Source organism: Athene cunicularia (genome assembly GCF_003259725.1).
Source record: "Athene cunicularia isolate RWA chromosome 1 unlocalized genomic scaffold, athCun1 chr1_part2, whole genome shotgun sequence".
NCBI classification, from domain to species: domain Eukaryota; kingdom Metazoa; phylum Chordata; class Aves; order Strigiformes; family Strigidae; genus Athene; species Athene cunicularia.
In genome coordinates this window covers 41,030,142-41,048,832 of record NW_020799092.1, presented here as the reverse complement: position 1 = coordinate 41,048,832, position 18,691 = coordinate 41,030,142, and the positions used below count along the sequence as shown (strand labels likewise).

Sequence of the window (18,691 nt, the reverse complement as noted above, 5' to 3'; positions counted from 1 at the left end):
GGGGGGGAGGATTGGCTTACTCTGAAGTCAGAAAAATCTTCCTGCAAATTTTGAAGAAAACTAAAGAGTTATGGACTCTGGCAGGATTTATCCCAGCTGGAAGCCTTCATTTTTTATCTTTGCTTCTCTCCCTATGGTTCAATTTGTAACTACCTGGGAAGTTAGAAGCATAATATTTCCTTGTATTCCTTGGTGGCAGTGGGAAGAAAATACGTAAATTTACCGTGGATAGCTTTGGCTCCAATATCTTCTGTTAAAACTATCAGTGAAAGGCCTCATTTTGCAGTCTGATTACAAACCCTATGGGATTATGTTGATGATGTTGGGGTTGTATTGGGATGCAGATTGCACTCAAGACAGTTAAGAACAGGATTTACTCTGTAGTTTAGTCAGGATCGCTCCAGGGACTAAGCTTACATTTATAAGATCATTCAGAGATCAGTTATTGTTTATTGCATTACTTAAAAAGGAGGATAGAACCATGAAGTTTCAGACAAATTAGCCTGCTTAATATTGAAAATTGAGTCTTGCCTTGTGTATCATGGTTAGCGTCATAGTTTGAGGCAAGAGGAGACTGCAGATCTAATCCAACCTTCTAAGGCAGGCATTGAGGGTTTTTTAATGAACTAATTCTTTTTATGGGCAGGGTACAACTTGTAAAGTAAGCAAGAAAATAAACAAAACCCTGCAGTAAAGGATAATATTGTATAGCTGGGAAAGTTGCCCCCAGATTTAATTAGCCTATTTATGACTTAAACCTGTTTCTAGTCTGAATTTTGTTTGTTCATTACACCTTGAGAGATATCTATCCAAATACAGGTTTGTATTTATTTCATATACTGATGATTATCAGATCCCTACATTTTTGTTACAGTTTGCAGTCCTACAGACCCGTTTGAGTCTCTCATTGAGACACGTTCTTCATTCTTTCAGTGTTTTCATGGCATTGCTCCGAGTGCAATAGCTGCTGTAGTAGTGACCTTGAGAACAGAGCACTGTCTAGTATTCTCACCAGAGCCAGCTGCAATAGTAAAGCAACTTCCACATTCTTAGTCGGCATTCCCCATATGTGTAGACCATTGTGCTGGTCTTGTTGGGAACTGCATCACACTAGAAGCTTGTACCCAGATGATTACCCACCTCCAAGTCTTTTCAGTGCTTTCTGGATAGTTTCTAGGATGGGTCTTCAATTCAGGTATGACTTTGCTTTTACTGGTATGGAAAACACCTTCATCTGGCCTGTCCCAATCTTCCCCAAGTAATATGAGCTACATTGTATCAGAAAAAGTATTATTTATCTTAGTTTCTCCCCTCACTATATAACATACCTCCTAATTGTTGTTTACTCTCAGGTTGCAGGCAACCATGAAATATGATGGGGTCAAAACACAAACTCTGTAAGGTGTTTAGTGTCCTCTCAATAGTATTTTCATATTGACACTCCCCTGAGGTTTTAAAAATGTGAGCTACTGAAAAGAGCAAGAGAGGGATTTTTTTGGCCAACATAGTCCTTAACTAGGACAGTATGTAGAATAGCCACAGAATGAATCTTAAGAATAAAGCTTGTTCATCTCTAGTTTTTAATATACGTACGATAGACAACAGTAACTTTCTTAAATTCTAATTTCCTAATCAAAATATCAGACGCTAGTAAATGAAACAATTGGGCTATTAACTGTTTGACTGTTACTACTACGTTATCAACTGAAAGTTCTGGGTTTATTCTTCTGTGAAGCCATGGTACTTAGCATTACTGGTCTTTGCTTTTTTGTTAATTCTGTATCAAACCTTGACAAGCCAGCAATAACTTCAAATGGTAACTATCAATAACCCGTTATCTTTTATCTAGATCACTGGAGTTTCTTCAGGCTTAATGAAAAACAGTATTTACATCTTTTGGACTATATGGTTGACCTAAACAACCTGTACTTTAAAGAAGTTTAATGATATTTGTTGTTATATTTGAAAGCATTTTATCATGGCAACAAGATATTTAAATTTTCTGGCTTTTTCCTCAGCTGTTTTTGTTCTGCACTTATTGAACATTTTCAGATTTTGTGGATTTGTGTTCTTATTAGCAGTTCCATCATGCTAATGTTGTAATCTTGATAACTTTTGTCCCCTTCTTTTGTTGTTAGGATGTTGCTTGCCCTTCCAGCGATCGGGATGTCTTGTGTCCTTTTGTTTGCCTTTCAGTTTTCTGTATTGATCTTGTTACACTCATTGTCAATGCTTCTTTTGCCATTTTTATAAGGTTTGGGGTTTGGTTTTGTTTTGTTTTGTTTTGTTTTTAATTATTCTCGCTTCCCTTGTAAACTATGCAGTTTTTCACCACTCTAGGCTTTTTCTCTGTGGTAACATTGTTCTCAGGCATCTAGTAAAACACTTAAAGTAGATTTCAACTATTTACAGGTTTTCTTCTACATATTTTCTTCTGATTTGGGCAGTAATTGATTTTTGACCTTCTGAAACAGGCTGCCTTAAAGCATCGATAATAAATGTCTGGTTTGACCTGAATTTGTGTTGACTCAGTTTGCTGTTACTTGTTAGGCACAGACTATATTTCTCTCGTATTTCACAAAATTTTAGTCTCTCAACATATGTTTTGCTGTTTGCTCAGGAAAATCATGAGACACTATAAATGTGGAAGAGTTTAACTTTGCAGAATCCGGTTTACAGAATTAAAGAGGAAAGTGATTGTTTGCTTGCTTGAGAACTGGATAATATTGCCATTGATACTGACATGTTTAGATGGGAGCAGCCACAGTAATTGATATTTCAGCATTCACACTGTCCTCTGCTTTTCAAAGACAGCATGAGATAAAGATTTGACTTGCACAGCATCTTTGTAGTTGAGAGAAACACTGGGGTCTGTTACAAATGAGACTGTAGAACGAAGTTGAAAGCTTTTTCTGAAGTCAGAGGGAGTCTGGCTGAATTGAACCCTCAGGCCTGTCATGCCCAGTACATGGTGTAATGTTAGACTACAATTTATCTTGTGTAGTTTTGAAATCTAGTAATTTCTTTCTATGCTTGTAGGATGCCCTGAGGTCTTTAGAAGTGTTTCCTTGATTGTCTCCGTGAGGGGAGAGGTACCAAAAATGGAGGATAGTGGGAATGCTGTGGTCAGAGCTTGGAAAGCTGGGGAAGATGACTCAAGAAGGAGGAAGCACGGTAGCAGAAGGGAGGACATCAGAGTGTGCTTTAAAAACACTTGTATTGCTGTCTTTTGAAGAACGTGGTTTTGCAACTGGGTTTAAGCTGGTCTAAAGCCGTGGTGGAACCCAGACGCAGTCCCTTACCCTTCCTGGGGTTAGCTCTTGGCGACTCTGTGGCCAGTAGGTGAATTGAGATGCTTCTTGCTTTGTGAGCCTGCTACCTGATCTAACTGAAACCATTACTGCAATGTTGTGAGAACTGGTAAGAGGTAATGGAGAATGTGCAGCCAGGCCTGTGACTGTGGCCACACCTTCTGATGGCAGGACAGTTTTAGCTTCACTTAAGCTGATTGTGAAACCTGCCTTCCAAGCTGCATCTGCCAGTAGTGCTTCTCTGGTCCCAGGGGGAACCGCTTGAGGGAAATAAACCAGAAAATTCATCCTCTACAAAAAAAAAAAAATGTGAGTAACTTTCTGCCAGTCCACTAAACCTATTAATTGTAGGATCAAGTCCACTACAGACAGAAAAAGGTAGAGGGTGAGCAGGTGTTACCAGTTTGGAAGTTTGCTTTGGACAGAGTGGGATGGTTCTTAACTGTCAGACCACATATTTACTAAGTTGTGTCTCAAACGCTGCAGAAAACTGTCAGCATGATGAGAAACACCTTTCATGTGCTTACTCCTTGTGATAGATGAACCAGCCACCAGAAGTGGGAATGAGGGTTTGCTTAGTTGGCTATTGATTTGAAGCTCCCTTTGCTGGTTCGAGCTGTTGATGGGAATGGTGAATTGAAGTTTTCCATGGGGACTGAGTGCAAGTTGTACTAACTTTGTTTTCTGTATGCACCAAGGAGAAAGAGGGTCCATAGCTAGACTGCTTATTCTGTCATGTGCACTTGCCAGTGCTCTAATTCTTGATTTAAGTTTTTTACTGTTCCTCAGAGATGAGTTAGCTATATATTTGCTAAGCAGTTTAATTTATATTTGAGTGTGGCTTTGGCAAATACTTCTCAATAAAGCAGAACCTTCAGTATACCTTTTTGAATTTGTGAGGTTACCAGGTTTGAAAATTGAATGAAGAGCCTTGATTTTTGAAAAAGAATCTTCAGACTGGCCTTTTCTGGGAATTTTAAAGGTTTGTTTTGTTTTGTTTTGTTTTTCCCCTCTCTAAATAGTTGAGGGTCAGAGTTGAGCTAGGTATATACTTGGGCACGTTTTTGAAATTTATCACTTTAAGAGTGAAATGCATAATTTGTTTTAAATTACTGTAATGATGACTATTAATGCTAGTTTTCAGGGATTTTGTTTTTTATGTTGAGAGGTCTGCAAGCTTATAATTTCTGAGACCTAGACCTGTTTAAATCAATTCGAAAAAAAACAGTTTTATTTCTGAAATCCTGAGATTTTGGCTGAAAACACAGTGCAACACTCCTTGAAAAGAAAGCCAAAAAAGATGTATGTACATGTTAATGTAAGTTGCTGACTAAACCAAAACTTTAAAGTAAGCTTTAAACCGTAGTATTTTAAGTTTTAATTTTTTTAACCTTTACAAATGCTAGTAAATGCAGCTGTTTTAAATTTGATGGTGACACTACATCTGCAAATACAAGGCCTTCAAGGCCTTCTGAAAAACCTACTTGTGAATCTACTGCTTCCTAAAGTAAAACACTTCAGTTAAGGAGCATCTGTAAGTAAATGATTAGGAAGCAGTCCATTGGTTGTGGATACTTGCTTTGAAGAAACAAAACTTACTTGTTACCAGCTGTGCCTTAAATTGCATGATCTCTGACCTCTGCATAGAGTGGCTGGATTAAGGGCTCTAGCTGAGCATCCCTAACTCGTTATGTAAAAAATTAAATCTGCATTGGAGAGTATGTAGGATTATTCTCTGTGTAATGGCTGACTGATTGTTGCTTGTGGGTGGAACTCCATCACAAAAGGACTACTTGATTGTATTTGAGGCTTTTTTCAATCTACTTCGCTGCTTTTTAAAGAAAGCATTTTCAATTTAAACTGTAACTTGCTTTCAAAAACCCCAGGTTATTAGGCACAGATTTTTTTTGCCATTGTGTATGTATTCTACAGTTGGCTTCTCCAGCATTTTTCATGAACGCATCTTTTGTATTGGTGTGTCAAGAAACTGTGCAAAAACTTAGGGAAACCAATTGAACTTCACAGGATGCTGCCAAGTGAAAAGTAATGGAAAATGGTGACAGAATTGTCATTGAATGGAAGGGTTGTTTTTGTCATGTTATACTCATTCTGTGTAATTTAGTGCTGTAATAGGGGGCAGGGAGAACCCCAGCATAAATTGTAAGAGTTCGAGCAAGGTGACTCTGATAGTATAGTATATAAATGCAAACCAAACGCTGAACTTTTTGTTTGTAATACGACCTTAATATTTTAAACAAGTGGTATTGCACACTTTTTTTTTTTTTTCCATGGAGAATGTAATCTGGTTTAGGTGGAAGTTTTCTAGCATATGTTAGCTAAACTGAAGGTGTATATACAGCATCTCAGCTCAGACAATCTAACAGCTGATAGCTGATGAAGTCTCTGGCTCCTCAAACTGATGAACAATCTATACAGCTCTGCAGAACTCGTATTTACTGGTTAGCACTTCATGTGGATATGAGAAGGATCAGACTTCTCCCACTCGATGACAGTCAACAGTTAGTCAGATTAGCTGTTACTAGTTTCACCCTAAATTTTGCTACTGTTTCTAGAGAAGAAAAAGCTACTCTTACACCTCTAAAGAAATAAATGTGATTGTCTCTAAAGTTAAGCCATGACCACTTTAGCCTCTGCGACTTTCTGTATTGCAGATTTAGGTGAGGGGGTAGGGGCATAAACTTTAGAAGAGGAACTTCCATTAAAAATGTTAAAATAAGTACCAGCAGCATCTTTTTTAGGATTGTGATGAATTGATTTGCTTGTACTTATTTTGTGAGCGTTCTTCTATTAATGCTGTGCATGAGTGGATAGTATTTATATGTATATAAACTAATGTGGGTGTTTAATATGTAAATTACTATAAATAAATTTGTCTGTATAGGTTCTTGCACTTCTTAAAAGTAGGAGGAAAACTGGGTAAGCTTGCTAAAAAGTACTATATGCTAACAAATGAAGAACAGAAGTCGAACACACCATTATGGGGAAAGGAATTCCTTAATATTAACCTCCAGTAGTCCCTGTTAAACATAACACACATACATGAGGATTATTTTATTAGCTTCCCTGAAATAGTTGCAGTCACTTCCAATTTTATCATGATTCCTTTAACTGCTGCCAGAGATGGAAATAGCATAGTCATTAACTAAAAAAAGAAATATGATTTCTGTTTTCATTAAGAAACAAAGGAAATGGTATGCAATATTTTTTTGGAAGGTAATGATTTTACTTCCACATCTTTATTTTAGAACTTGTTAGTATTTTTTCTTTAAGTGTCAGTTATCTTTGTCATCATCCAGAATTTGAGTGTCTGACTTTGATCATGGTATCGCTTCCTTGCAGCAATATTGCATAATGTTAAAGGCAAAGCAGTCCTAGCCATCTGTTAATGCCTACCAGAGCCATGTGTAGCAGCTGTAAGCAGCAGTATTTTCCTCCCTCCCTTATGTCCAAGCAGGTGTATTGACCTATTCATATCCTCCTGCTATATATAATTGTGAATTATGAAATTGCTATCTCAGAATAATTCAGTCCTGGTCATCTTATTCTTTCATGTGTAACTTCTGAGGTTTTTTCCTATGCTGTTCTCAGAATTCTCCTTAAGCTTATTTCATTTTTGCTTTTTTATGGGAAAAAATTGAGTACTGAGAGAAAATGAGCATACATTTACTTGCGCATTTGGTTATGAGGAGAATTGATTGGGAATGCTGGTATTGTTAGTACTCATTCTTGGGACCTGTGCTTACATTTTTTGCCATCTGCCCTGCACTTTTTCCCTTGGAGTTATTTTTCATCTTTTGCTTTACCTTCTGTTTCTCAATCTTATTGGTCCTGTTTTCCAGAGGAGGTTCCCTTTTTCCTCTACTATGTTTCTTTTTTCCAAAACACCCTTTTTTCTTTAGCCTTATTCTTGCTCTGAGTTTTTTCCTACCCTGCATCTGTGCAAGCAATCTGCACATTTTGTGACTAATGGGTAATGACAAACTAGTCACAGATGCATAGGAGTGATTAGGACACTGTCAAAGGATAGTCACTGAAGTGGGAAGCTCATCTAGGAGGAGTGACCTGTGGTAGTAATTGGGGAACCGAATTTGATTTTCATAAATAAGTAAAATCTGTGTCTCTTGCAACCTTCTAAAACAACCAATTCTACCAATTTCTAGAATTATCATAATTTTCTTCATCCTGTCAGCCTGATTTCCTTGAATATTTAAAAGCTGGAGTATGTTTTTCTGTGAATACTTAGTCAAATTAACAATTGGAAGCTCCCAAAATGTTCTTGCTACCTTGTCTTTACTTGCTTTCTGTCCACTGGTGGCTCTGGAGCCTGTCTTCTTGCATGAGAAATGGATTCAACTTGCTGTCCTAGTAAAAAAGAATCAGGTTTTTCTGTTTCTTGTTGAATTATTTTTCCCCTCTAATGAATTGAGTGGGCTCACTCACTGTGACCACTGTTCCAAGTACCAAAGCTAGCTTGAGTTAGGCAGCAGGAGCACAGAGCCAAGAGCAGTGGGGGAGAGTGGGCAGAGAAATGACCTTTCTCTTTTAGGAATAGTTAACTGCTAATTTGGCTCGAGTCACACTTGGAAGTGGCTCCTTGAAAAGTGATGAAGCAAGCAGAGATCTAGTGTTTGCAACTTGCTTATTGTAAATCAGTGAAATAAGGCCTCTGCTCTACTACCTTCTAGTTAATTTTTCTGACTTTCAGCTGGGGAGGAGCCATAGTCAGAGATCAAAAAATCAAAAAATGAATGCCTTTGGATTTGTTAGTTTTTAATCTTTGAATTAGCTGTTAGTAGTTTTTAACAGATCATAATTTAAAATTACATTTTCCTGGAATAAATACTTTCATCATAAAGGAAAAATATTTTAATACAAAGGAGTATCATTGAAGCTATTTGAATGTTCTATATGTTCTAGGCTTAAAATGTTATTTCATTATCGTTGTCATATGTTTAAAAATTAATAGCAGTTGAAATAATTTTAACTGTTTTCTTAAAATGTGTGAGGGTGCATGAATTTAGAGGAGATTCATTCTTTCCTATTTTAGGTGAGAACTTAAAAGCCAAATGGTGACAGTAAAACTGACAATTCACAAAGTTCTGTAAAAGGCAGGATGTAAATAATAGAAATCATTATTTTTATCTTTATTAATGCTTATTCCTGCTCTTTTAATAATGGTGGGCAAGTGATCTAGATCAATACAGAATTTTTAAGCAGAACTGCCTGTTCTGTCCAACAGGTTGGAGGAAGTAAATCTGTATTTTGTGTTTTTTGATCTTCTGTTAAAATCTGAAAATAGATGCTGTCTGAAAGTCATACTTATAATTTCTTTCTCGCCTAGCTGCTGATGCAGAATGACCAGCATAGGACAAATTCACCCTGATGTATAAGACCACAATAGTCAGCCTTACCAGGACTGAACTGGATGAGCGATGCCTAGGCATGGGCAGCTTTGTTCAGGTAGCTTGCTGCTGATTTAGAGCCATGCCTGCACCTATTATGGCAGCATTTGATGGCTGTTGCTGTGCTGAAGCAATTATATTTGGTAGCAATGCATATTAGAGAGAAATTTTGTTTAAAATCTACAGCCTTTTCAATAGTGATGCTTTTAAATTGTGATGCTAAACATGAAAATATTTAAACCTTGACAGAAAAGCTAGTAGAAAGGTTAAGTGTTTGCTAGTCCTTTAGCTTTGGTATGGTTCTAAGCCATGTCTTTTAGTTTATAATTGGTGAATATACACAAATGTGTTGTGTTTGTGTGGTGGTGTTTTTGGTAGCAGGGGAGGGGGCTACAGAGGTGGTGCCTGTGAGAAGCTTCTTAAAGCTGCCTCAGCTTCAAGTTGGACCTGTGTCTGGCCAAGGCTGGGACAATTAGCAATGGTGGCTGTGCCCTTTGTGGTAAGGTATTTTAAAAGGGGAACCTGGAGAGGAGGAATGGGAGTTGTGAGGAAGAGTTATGAAGGAGCCACCTTTGCAAACATCAAGGTCAGTGGAAGGAAGGTGGGAGGAGAGCCAGGGCAGAGAGACCCCCCTGCAGCCCATGGGGGGAGGGCAGGCTGTGCCCCTACAGCCCATGGAGGTCCACAGTGGAGCAGATGCTGACCTGCAGCCCATGGAGGATCCCACACGAGAGCAGGTTGGCTGTGCCTCAAGAAGATCAGGACTCTGAAGGAAGCCCCTGTTGGTGAAGTTTGTTGCTGGGAGGACTGCAGCCTATGGGAGGGACCCAGGCTGCAGCATCTTGGGAAGAGCTGCAGCCTATGGGAAGCATTCATGTTGCAGAAAGTTCCTGGAGGTCTGTCTCCTGTGGGAGGGCCCCCCATGGAGCAGGGGAAAGAGCGTGAGGAGTCTTCTTTCTGAGGAGGAATGAGCAGTGGAACTGACCATAACCCCATCCCCTGCTCCCTCCCCTGCACTGCTGGGTGAGAGGAGGTAGAGATATTGGGAGCAAAGCTGAGAAAGAAGGGAGGAGGGGAAGGTGTTTATAAGATGTGTTAATGCTTTTCACTGTCCTACTCTGTCCTGATCAGTAAATTGGTGGTGGTATTCAAATTAAACTGATGCCGATTTTTTTTTTTCTAAGTCCATCTTTTGCCTGTGACCATAACGGGTGAGTCATCCTTCCACTCCTTATCTTGATTTCCAAGCCTTTTGCTTTATTTCTCCTTCCCATTCCTGAAGGGGTAAGGGTGAGTGAGTGGCTGTGTGGTGCTCAACTGCCCTCTGGGCTCAAACCACAACACATGTATAGGCTTATGAGTTTTGGTGTCTCTACAACTTTTATTAAGTGACTGAGTTGAAATCCTTGCTTATGTCACTTAGCTTTTTCACTTTTAAATGTTGGGTTGTTTTAGAACTGACTCGTTGTTGCAAATGTAATGGTTTAAGTATACTGTTGCAGTTCTTGAGAGGGAGGAATTACCAAAGTGAATTTTGGAGATCTTGTCTACTTTCAGGTTGTGTTTGCAACAATGTAGTATAGTCAACTGAAACAATCACCATGCTCCATTTTTCTCATACACCTTTCCAAGTAACTACAGAGACACATGGTGTGATTTGACCACTGGCTGGATAGATACGAAGAAGAATTTATGTTTATTCTCTTATCATTTGAGCAACAGATGATTCAGAAAACATTTATTTGTCCATATTGTAGTATTAGAGATTATGGTTTTCAATTACAGAATTTTTTTTTCTTTAAAAAGGGCATAATTGTAACTTCATTGTGAGTTTTAAGAAGTTTTGGGTTTCAGTGCTGTGCATTGAATAACTAAGAATAGCTTTGCACTTCAGTTTGAATTGACTGTACTCATAGAACTAAATACGCATCAGACATAAGGTTGTTCTAGTTTGAAGTAATTTGAAATCAGCTTGTTTCAGTTTTTTTCCATCAGTGTGTGTATATAGTCTTTGTAAAAGCAGTTAGCTAGCAGTTGAGTTCTGTTGACTAAGTACTGCTATATCACAAGCCGTGACATCTGAGACGCTTAATCGTGTTGAATACAACATATTTAGTTTCCTGCAAAGTCGATGTTTAATCAAGCTAGAAGGCTTCATAAGTAGAGATATAAATAACCAAATTGTTCTATAAAATGCCTAAGGCTGATAGGGACTGCAAAATCACAAGCTGAAAGTTCAAAGAAAGTGTTTGTTAGCTGTGTTTGGTCGACTCTAAGACAACACTGTGAGTGGAAATCTGGTTGGGATTCACGTGTAGGTCTTATAATGATCTTCTGCTTCATGCTATCAGTTGATTTCCTGTTTACTGGTAACTTGCCCAGCTAAGATGCTGTAGACCCATATTAGATTCTCTTAATGTTAGTCTTCCATTATTTCTTTCTACATCATTATTTCTAGAATAACTAGGAGAAATTACTTTTCTGAATTTATAGTACTGTGCCCTAACCCTGCATGGGATTTTCAGAATCTTGAATAAAATTCTTTAGGAATGAAGAGGCTTTCTTCTGTTCCTAGCTGCTGCCTTACCTCTCTTATATTTTTTCCCTTGTCAGCTGAGCATAGTGTGTGACAGCATTGTTTGCAGTGACTTGGTCCAAACCACCTATCACTGGATGAATCAAATGTTACTGTGTCCTGGTATCAGCCAAGATAGTTAACTTTCACAGAATCATTCAGGTTGGAAAAGACCCTTGGGATCATCGAGTCCAACCTTCAGCCCTGCTTTACAAAATTCTTCCCTACACCATATACACAAGCATCACATCCAAACAACCCTTAAACACATCCAGGGATGGTGACTCCACCACGTCCCTGGGCAGCCTATTCCACTGTCTGATCACTCTTCCTGTGAAAAATTTTTTCCTAATGTCCAGTCTGAACCTCCCCTGTTGAGTTTAAAGCCGTTCCCTCTTGTTCTGTCACTAATTACCTGTGAGAAGAGACCAGCACCAACCTCTCTACAGTGTCCTTTCAGGTAGCTATAGAGAGTGATGAGGTCTCCTCTCAGCCTTCTCTTCCTGAAACTGAACAGTCCCATCTCCTTCCATCACTCCTCATAAGATTTATTCTCCAGGCCCTTCACCAGCTTCATTGCCCTCCTCTGAACTTGCTCCAGCACCTTAATATCTCTCTTGCATTGAGGTGCCCAAAACTGGACACAATACTCCAGGTGTGGCCTCACCAGTGCAGAGTACAGGGGCACTATCACCTCCCTACTTCTGCTGGTTACACTATTTCTAATCCAAGCCAGTATGCCGTTGGCTTTCTTGGCCACCTGGGCACACTGCCCATAGCTGAGAGGGAGCACAGCTGGAGGACCAGGTCCCGATTGGTCATTGGGACATTCCATATCACATGATATCATGCTCAGTATATAGGTGGACGTGGGCTCTCACGTGTGCTTGTATTTGGATTCTGGGTCGGTGTGGTGAGGTTTTCTGGTGCAGTTGGATCGCTGCTTTGAGGGGGTGGGCTGTGTACATGTTGCCATGCTCAGTAAGCCACTGCTGCATTTTACCCGTTTTGGACTTACTGTAGTTACTGTTGTTTTGTTACTATCATAAATTATTTTTTTATTCAACCTACAGATTTCTTCTTTTGTCCCTCCCCTATTTTACCAGAGGGGGGAGGGGGAGGTGAACATCCAGCAACGTGGCGTCTGGCTGCCAGATGAGTTCAAATTTCAACATACTGTGATTCACAAGATGCACGTTCTCTTTTATTTTGATTCCTAACAGCTTGTTGACTGGGGAACCCAAAAGTTACTCGGCAGATCAGTTGTGAGCTAGGCATTTGCAATGCCAGGTGAGAATTACATCCTGCAGAATGGTACTGATCATAGCCAGCGTGCTACTGCAGCCAACATGCAACTGTCGGGTTGCATAGATAAAAAAATGGTCTATTTTGACTCTTAAACTTTGGAATCTGTGTCCAGGCTGCAGAGATCTGACTGTATTGGGTAAGGATTCAGATTTAATATGCTTTCCTGGAATTTGTCTTAAGAGATTTAATTCCAAAAAGAGCCCTATTTGCATTTCTTTTCAGGCAATCTGAAGTCATCCTTTTTTCCACAGCCTGTGGTTAGAAGACTCTGTTGTATGATATTGCAGGCTGTGATGTTCATATACCTTTCATGATTTTAGGGATTGTTTCAACTCTTTAAATATAAAACACAAACTCAATTCTTTCAGTAAATAGGGTTCACTTTAAGTTTATATTTGTCATGAGTCTTTATTTTAAAGTACTGTAACTGTTAATATATATACTGGGGGAAAAGAGGGAGAGAACTGTTTCTTGCTTGTTCATTTTATGTCATGTAGTCATATTTGCTATCACTTCAAATCTAATTTTTTAATCACTTCGGCTATTTTGCATTAATACAGCAAAAATTAAAAGTTTCAGCATAAAAAGAGTAGTTTAGGGATACTATCAGTACAAAAGGAGATTAAATTACTTTTTTTTTAAAAAAAAAGTTAAGGGTACTGTCATTACCTTCAAGTCCTTAGTAAAAGTAGGAGATGAGCTGTAGGGGGTGTTTAGGAATATCATCTCTCACTTTTTTGAATTTATATGGTTAATAGTTAAGATTTTGCTATGTTCCCATAAACTTTTTTGTGAAAGCATTATTATCATTAGACTTTGGTTTCATGGTCAATTTAGACTGACATAAATTTACACTGCTTGTAAATGAACGGCTCTCTTGGCTGGCTAGTACAAGCTTAGGGGAACAGAAGCCTGGTTTGTGTGCTTGAAGTGGTCAGGAAAATGCAATTTAAGAGAAATAGTGTTCCCTGGGAAATTAACATCTGTCTGAAAAATAACCCAAGTTCCTCAGTTTGCTTTTGATAGTGGTTAAATAACCAGAAGAGAGACTTCTTCCCCTTCCAGTAACTGTGGAAGGCTAAGAAATATTCTGAACTACTATCTGCTCATCAAGGTGCTCTAGGGCAGAGAGCCAGTTCTGGACTCTGCCTACTTGACTTGTCCTTTAGATTTTCAGGGTCTGAGCATTACAATTAGATATGTAAAATCCTGCTGCAATTATGTGGTGTAATAATAGGTGAACAGAGATGGTATAAATCCTGCTTTTTTTCCAGTATGATGGAAGAGAGAAAATCACATGGGAAAAAAAAATGAAATTAGCCTTCTTTTATGTTTGGTGTTTTGTTTGTTTGTTTGTTTGTTTTTTTTAATTGAAATGTCCTCTGGTATCTTTCCAGCATTTTTACTCCAGTTGACACTGGCTTTTTTTAGTTGGTGAAAAAAAGGTTTGGTTCAACTGCTGACTTCAAATACAAAGTAAAGTTACGTTTCTGTATAGTAAGAGAATTGGTTGCATGTGTCGTTTGGATGACAGCAGATGCCCTGTTACAGTTTTAAGATGCTCTCTCCTGTAGAGCTGGCAACAAAACAGCAACCTTCCTGCTGGCCTGGCAGTGCTTAATTGTTTAATCTAGTTAGGTTTTCAGGCTTAGAAAGAAAAATTGAATGCTACAAAATAACATTGTGGTCAAGAAAATACATACTCTGATCATTTGGATACTGTGTGAAATTGAAAACTTTATTTTTCAGAAGAAATGTCTGTGCATAAGAATAAATCTATTTTGAAAATGAAGACTTTTGCTGTGCTAGTTCTCAGTGGTTTACTATATTCTGGTTTTAAAGCTCTAAACACGATTTTTCTAAAAAGATTTTTTGGTGTATAAAATGCCATAAATACTCTAACTATAAATTACTAGTTAACTTGGTACTTTAGTAATACAGAATATACTTAATGCATTAGAATCTCTTTAATTTTGATTTTTTTTCCCCGTCTGAAACAGGTATATGTATGTAACAAATACAAACATGCTCAATGAAGTTCTTTGGTTTTGAGATTAATACTGAGAATTTTGGGATTTGCAACTATACTATTTTATTCATAGTTTACTCTGAGGTTATAACTGATAAAATTTTTGAGACTTCTGCTTAAGTGGCCCTTTAGTATGTTGAAATCTGGAAAAAGATATTTAAAAAGTGGTTTTCAGACTTTTACCTCTCTAAATGGGATAGGTAATACATGTAATAATTTTAGGGTAGAAATATCTTTAAAATAACTTTAATAAGAAAAATTTGTAATCACTGATTTGATTACCAGCATCCAGTTAATCAATTATGTTTATACAGCTGAGATGAGTAAACTCCAGATAGAGAAAACAAAGGGCAGTTTACTTGTCTGCATGCAAGCTCAAGATCTAACCTTCCATTGCAGTTGTTAGAGAGCTGCTTAATGTTATGGGAAGCTAGAAAACACCTAGTCACAACCGGACACAGGAAGAAGTTCCTTCTTGTTGTCACCAGCAGCTCCTTTTGCAGAAATTATTGCACAACTGAGAGAATGTGAGAAATGGGGAGCCCTGCTCATCTTGGCAATAGGAAGACTCCCTAGCCCTACTATGCCGTACTTAAGCTAGCAGGTCAACGCATGCCTGTTTGGAGAGGAGGTGGTGGGGACTTGTGACTGCAAATCCTTGTTAAGGTTAGGTGTTAAGTATCATGATTGCCTTGATTCAGGGTATCTTTATTTCAAAAAAATAAAAACCCGTCTAGTGTAATAATGAAAAAAGATGTTCACTCTTTTCAGTAACTAAGTGGAAGTTGGAATCTTAATTATACACCTTTCATAAGGTGTTTCAAAGTGCTTCCACATATAGATTAAAGAAACAAAATTTCTGTTCATGAAACTGTTGGGGAAAACTGAGAAAAAGTAAATAATTTCTAAAAGTGCATTTAAGTTGATGATTAAACTTTCAGGGAGCTTGCTTTTTTTGCTGCACTGTTGCAGTTCTCATGCATTTTTTTTATGTAGCTATGCTGAATTGCACAGTTGATAAAACAGGCAATCCATGATGGTATTTGTAACAAATGGAAAATTGTCTAGAAGCTGTATAAAATTCATCGTTCAATTTCAGCTTGCTGGGCTGACTGTCACATGCATGCAGTTTGTAAAGAAAAATGGTATGTTGCTGCCCTAGTGATCTGTCAGTACAGTGTTTTGATATAAATTCCACCAAGGGAAGCATTGAGGGTTGAAGTGTTGCCCTTCATTGAAAGATTTAGATTTGTAGGGAGCTGTATGTGGTGGACAACATGTCATGGCCATAGGTTAAACATACACAGATAAGTTCAAGCTGTGACTGAAGTTGAAGAATCAATAAAGTAACAGTAGATTCTTGTCCTTGGTATTAATGATTCCTAATTATTTATTTTCTATAAGGTATTTGGCTATGCTATTTGAAGTATAAGATTTGTTGTAGCAGAGTCACAGTTTATGGCCTATAGCCTTTTTTTAGTTATGCTATGTTGCATTTATAAAAACAAACAAAAGAATCACACCAAAACACATAGCTTTACTTTTTGTTAACACTCTGTGAAAACACCCCATCATAGGATTTGGCAGAACTCTATTACAAGTGGTGTTTTCTGGTAGGTGTTTGAAATCCATGCTAGGGAATAGCATAGGCAGCTCGCTTTGCAAAATGTAGAATGTGACCAGTCAGTTCACCACCCTCAGATTTAGGTAGCTTTATAGTACACTGAACTTGGGTACTGGTTTTAGTTTTACGTATAGGTTGTTTGTTTGGGTTTTTTATCTGAGAAACTTGAGTAATGCTGACTTTGGTGTTCTAATGGCAAGTGTGTCTTTTTTAGGAAATAAAGCCTCAAAGCCATTACAACCATGGATATAGTGAATCTCTTGGACGGAAAAGCCACATGGATGATTACAGCACTTGGGACATTGTCAAAGCCACACAGTAAGTTTATTTTTGAGTGTTAGCTTTGTTTGTGTCTGTATTAGTTTAAAAAATAGCAAAAAAGATTTTTTTTTATTTGTGTGAAGTGGAAGGTGAACTGTATTTGTCGGTACAGTAGTGGAAGTTTTCAGAAATTAACTCTACCAAATTACTGTTAGGCCAAATTTATGAGCATTGTATGAAAATATGTGGGAGGAATTAGGGTAAGGTGTAAATACAGGTGGCTGCTGGACAGGCTGTTGGAAGAGAGCACACAGTTTTCTTCCTGGTGGCACTGATGTTTATTTTCTGTAGGTGATGATTAAGAGGTAAGTGTACAACACTGATATGCCAACATGAGGGTTTCCTTTGTAGGTTAGAAGGAATGTGTATCTAACATCCTTCATTGTCTGTCTGATTCTGCAGTTTCAGTGCTGCTATGAAATTAAGTTTATTTCCAAAAAAGGATTGTAGGAGTAAACTGTGTGCAAATTTAATAATTGCATTCTTAATGCAGGCGAATTATACAAATGTCTTCTACACAGTCCTGTAGTACATACTAACTCACAAGACTTTCTGAAGAATTGTCATGGCAGTACTTTTCAGTTTGCTATCGTTTACCATTCAGAAACCACCACTGCTTTCACTTTTCTTCAGTGAGCTAAGACAGTTTTTAAGATTTGTTTTTCTTGTATTGTTAAATTTGAATGCTTAAACTATTATGTATCTTGCTAGCTATTTTTCTTTTTAAAAGAAAATTTTTCTTTCCTTTTTTTCCTAAAAGGCATCTCTTCAAACTGAAAGCAGCTTTGCAGCTCTGCATGTGACACAGGCCCCACTTTAGGTTTAGGAAGTATGTACTTTACTTCACTTTTGTTTTGAGTTGTAAGGAGTTTAACTTCCTGATCTAGATGTTGGCTGACTCTGTGTGTGTTGCTCTAAATACTTGAATAGTATGTCGTGGTTTGAGCCCAGAGGACAACTGAGCCTGGCACAGCTGCTTGCTCACCCCTTCTCCCTCAGGACTGGCAAAGAGAATAGAAAGCAGAAGACTCGGGAACTGAGATAAGGGCAGGGAGAGGTGATTTACCCATTAGAGTCACAAGCAAAAGATAAACTCATGGTATGGGGGGGAACCATCAGTTTAATTCAGAATCTAACACTACCACCACTTAACAGACAGAATAATAGGACAGTGAGAAGCATTACCATATCTTAAATCACCTTCCCCCATCCCTCCCTTCTTCGCAGACTCAGCTTTGCTCCCGATTTCTCTACCTCCTCCCCTCCTGCAGGGGGCAGGGAATGGGGGGTGAAGGTAGTCCTGCTGCTTCTTCCTTCTCAGGACACACACACATATGACTCCTCACATTCTTCTCCTGTTCCAGCATGGTTCTCCTCTCATAGGAGATGGTCTTCCACAAACTTTGTTATGAGTTCTTCCTATGGGCCACAACAGTTTGTGTGCTGCTCCAGTGTGGGTCACCCCCATGTGTTGGCAGTCCTCCTAGCACTGAACTACAACAGCATGGGCTTCTTCCCTTAGGGTCCCAGCCTTGTTCAGGCATAGCCACCTGCTCCAGCATGGGATCCTCTGTGGGCTGCAGGTTGGCATCTGCTCTGCTGTGGACCTCCATGGGCTGTGGGGGGCGGGGGGGGGTCGGCTCTGCCTTCTCACCACAAGCTCCAGGGTGTTGTGCACTGGCACACAACCCTCCCTTCCTCTTCCTTTCTTCCACTGACCTTGGTGTTTACAACTCCTCACAACCACTCTTCCTCTCAGACTCCAAATACTGTATCACAGAGGTGCAGCCACTGTTGCTAATTGTCCTGGCCTTAGCCAGAGGCGGGTCTGACTTGGAGCTGGGGGAGATTCGAGAAGCTTCTCACACAGGGCCACTTCTGTAGCCCCCTCCACCACTACCAAAAATCCCACCACACACTCACAAACCCAGCACAAGTAATACTACAAGCTGTAATCTTCTTATGAGGGGATTTTTAGGAATGAAAGTATTGGCACAGGATCAAACTAGCTGCTTCTTAAAAGCATGGAAATATGACAGCAGAAGTGATTTTATGAATTATGTGCTTCCATTCTTAATGCATTTGTCTACATTAACCCTC

General features: G+C 38.7%; 1 protein-coding gene across 2 annotated transcripts in view; it reads left to right on the top strand.

The window, feature by feature from the left end:
- Positions 1 to 18,691, top strand: part of ZDHHC17 (zinc finger DHHC-type containing 17) — an 83,051-nt gene that overhangs the window by 4,340 nt on the left and 60,020 nt on the right. For both annotated transcript variants that reach the window (XR_003400295.1, XM_026867305.1), the window contains exon 2: positions 16,485 to 16,588. Coding sequence is in view for 1 of the 2 variants with exons in the window: in XM_026867305.1 (XP_026723106.1) it covers positions 16,485 to 16,588 (104 nt within the window). In the remaining variant the exon portion in view is untranslated. The remainder of the gene's footprint in view (positions 1 to 16,484; positions 16,589 to 18,691) is intronic.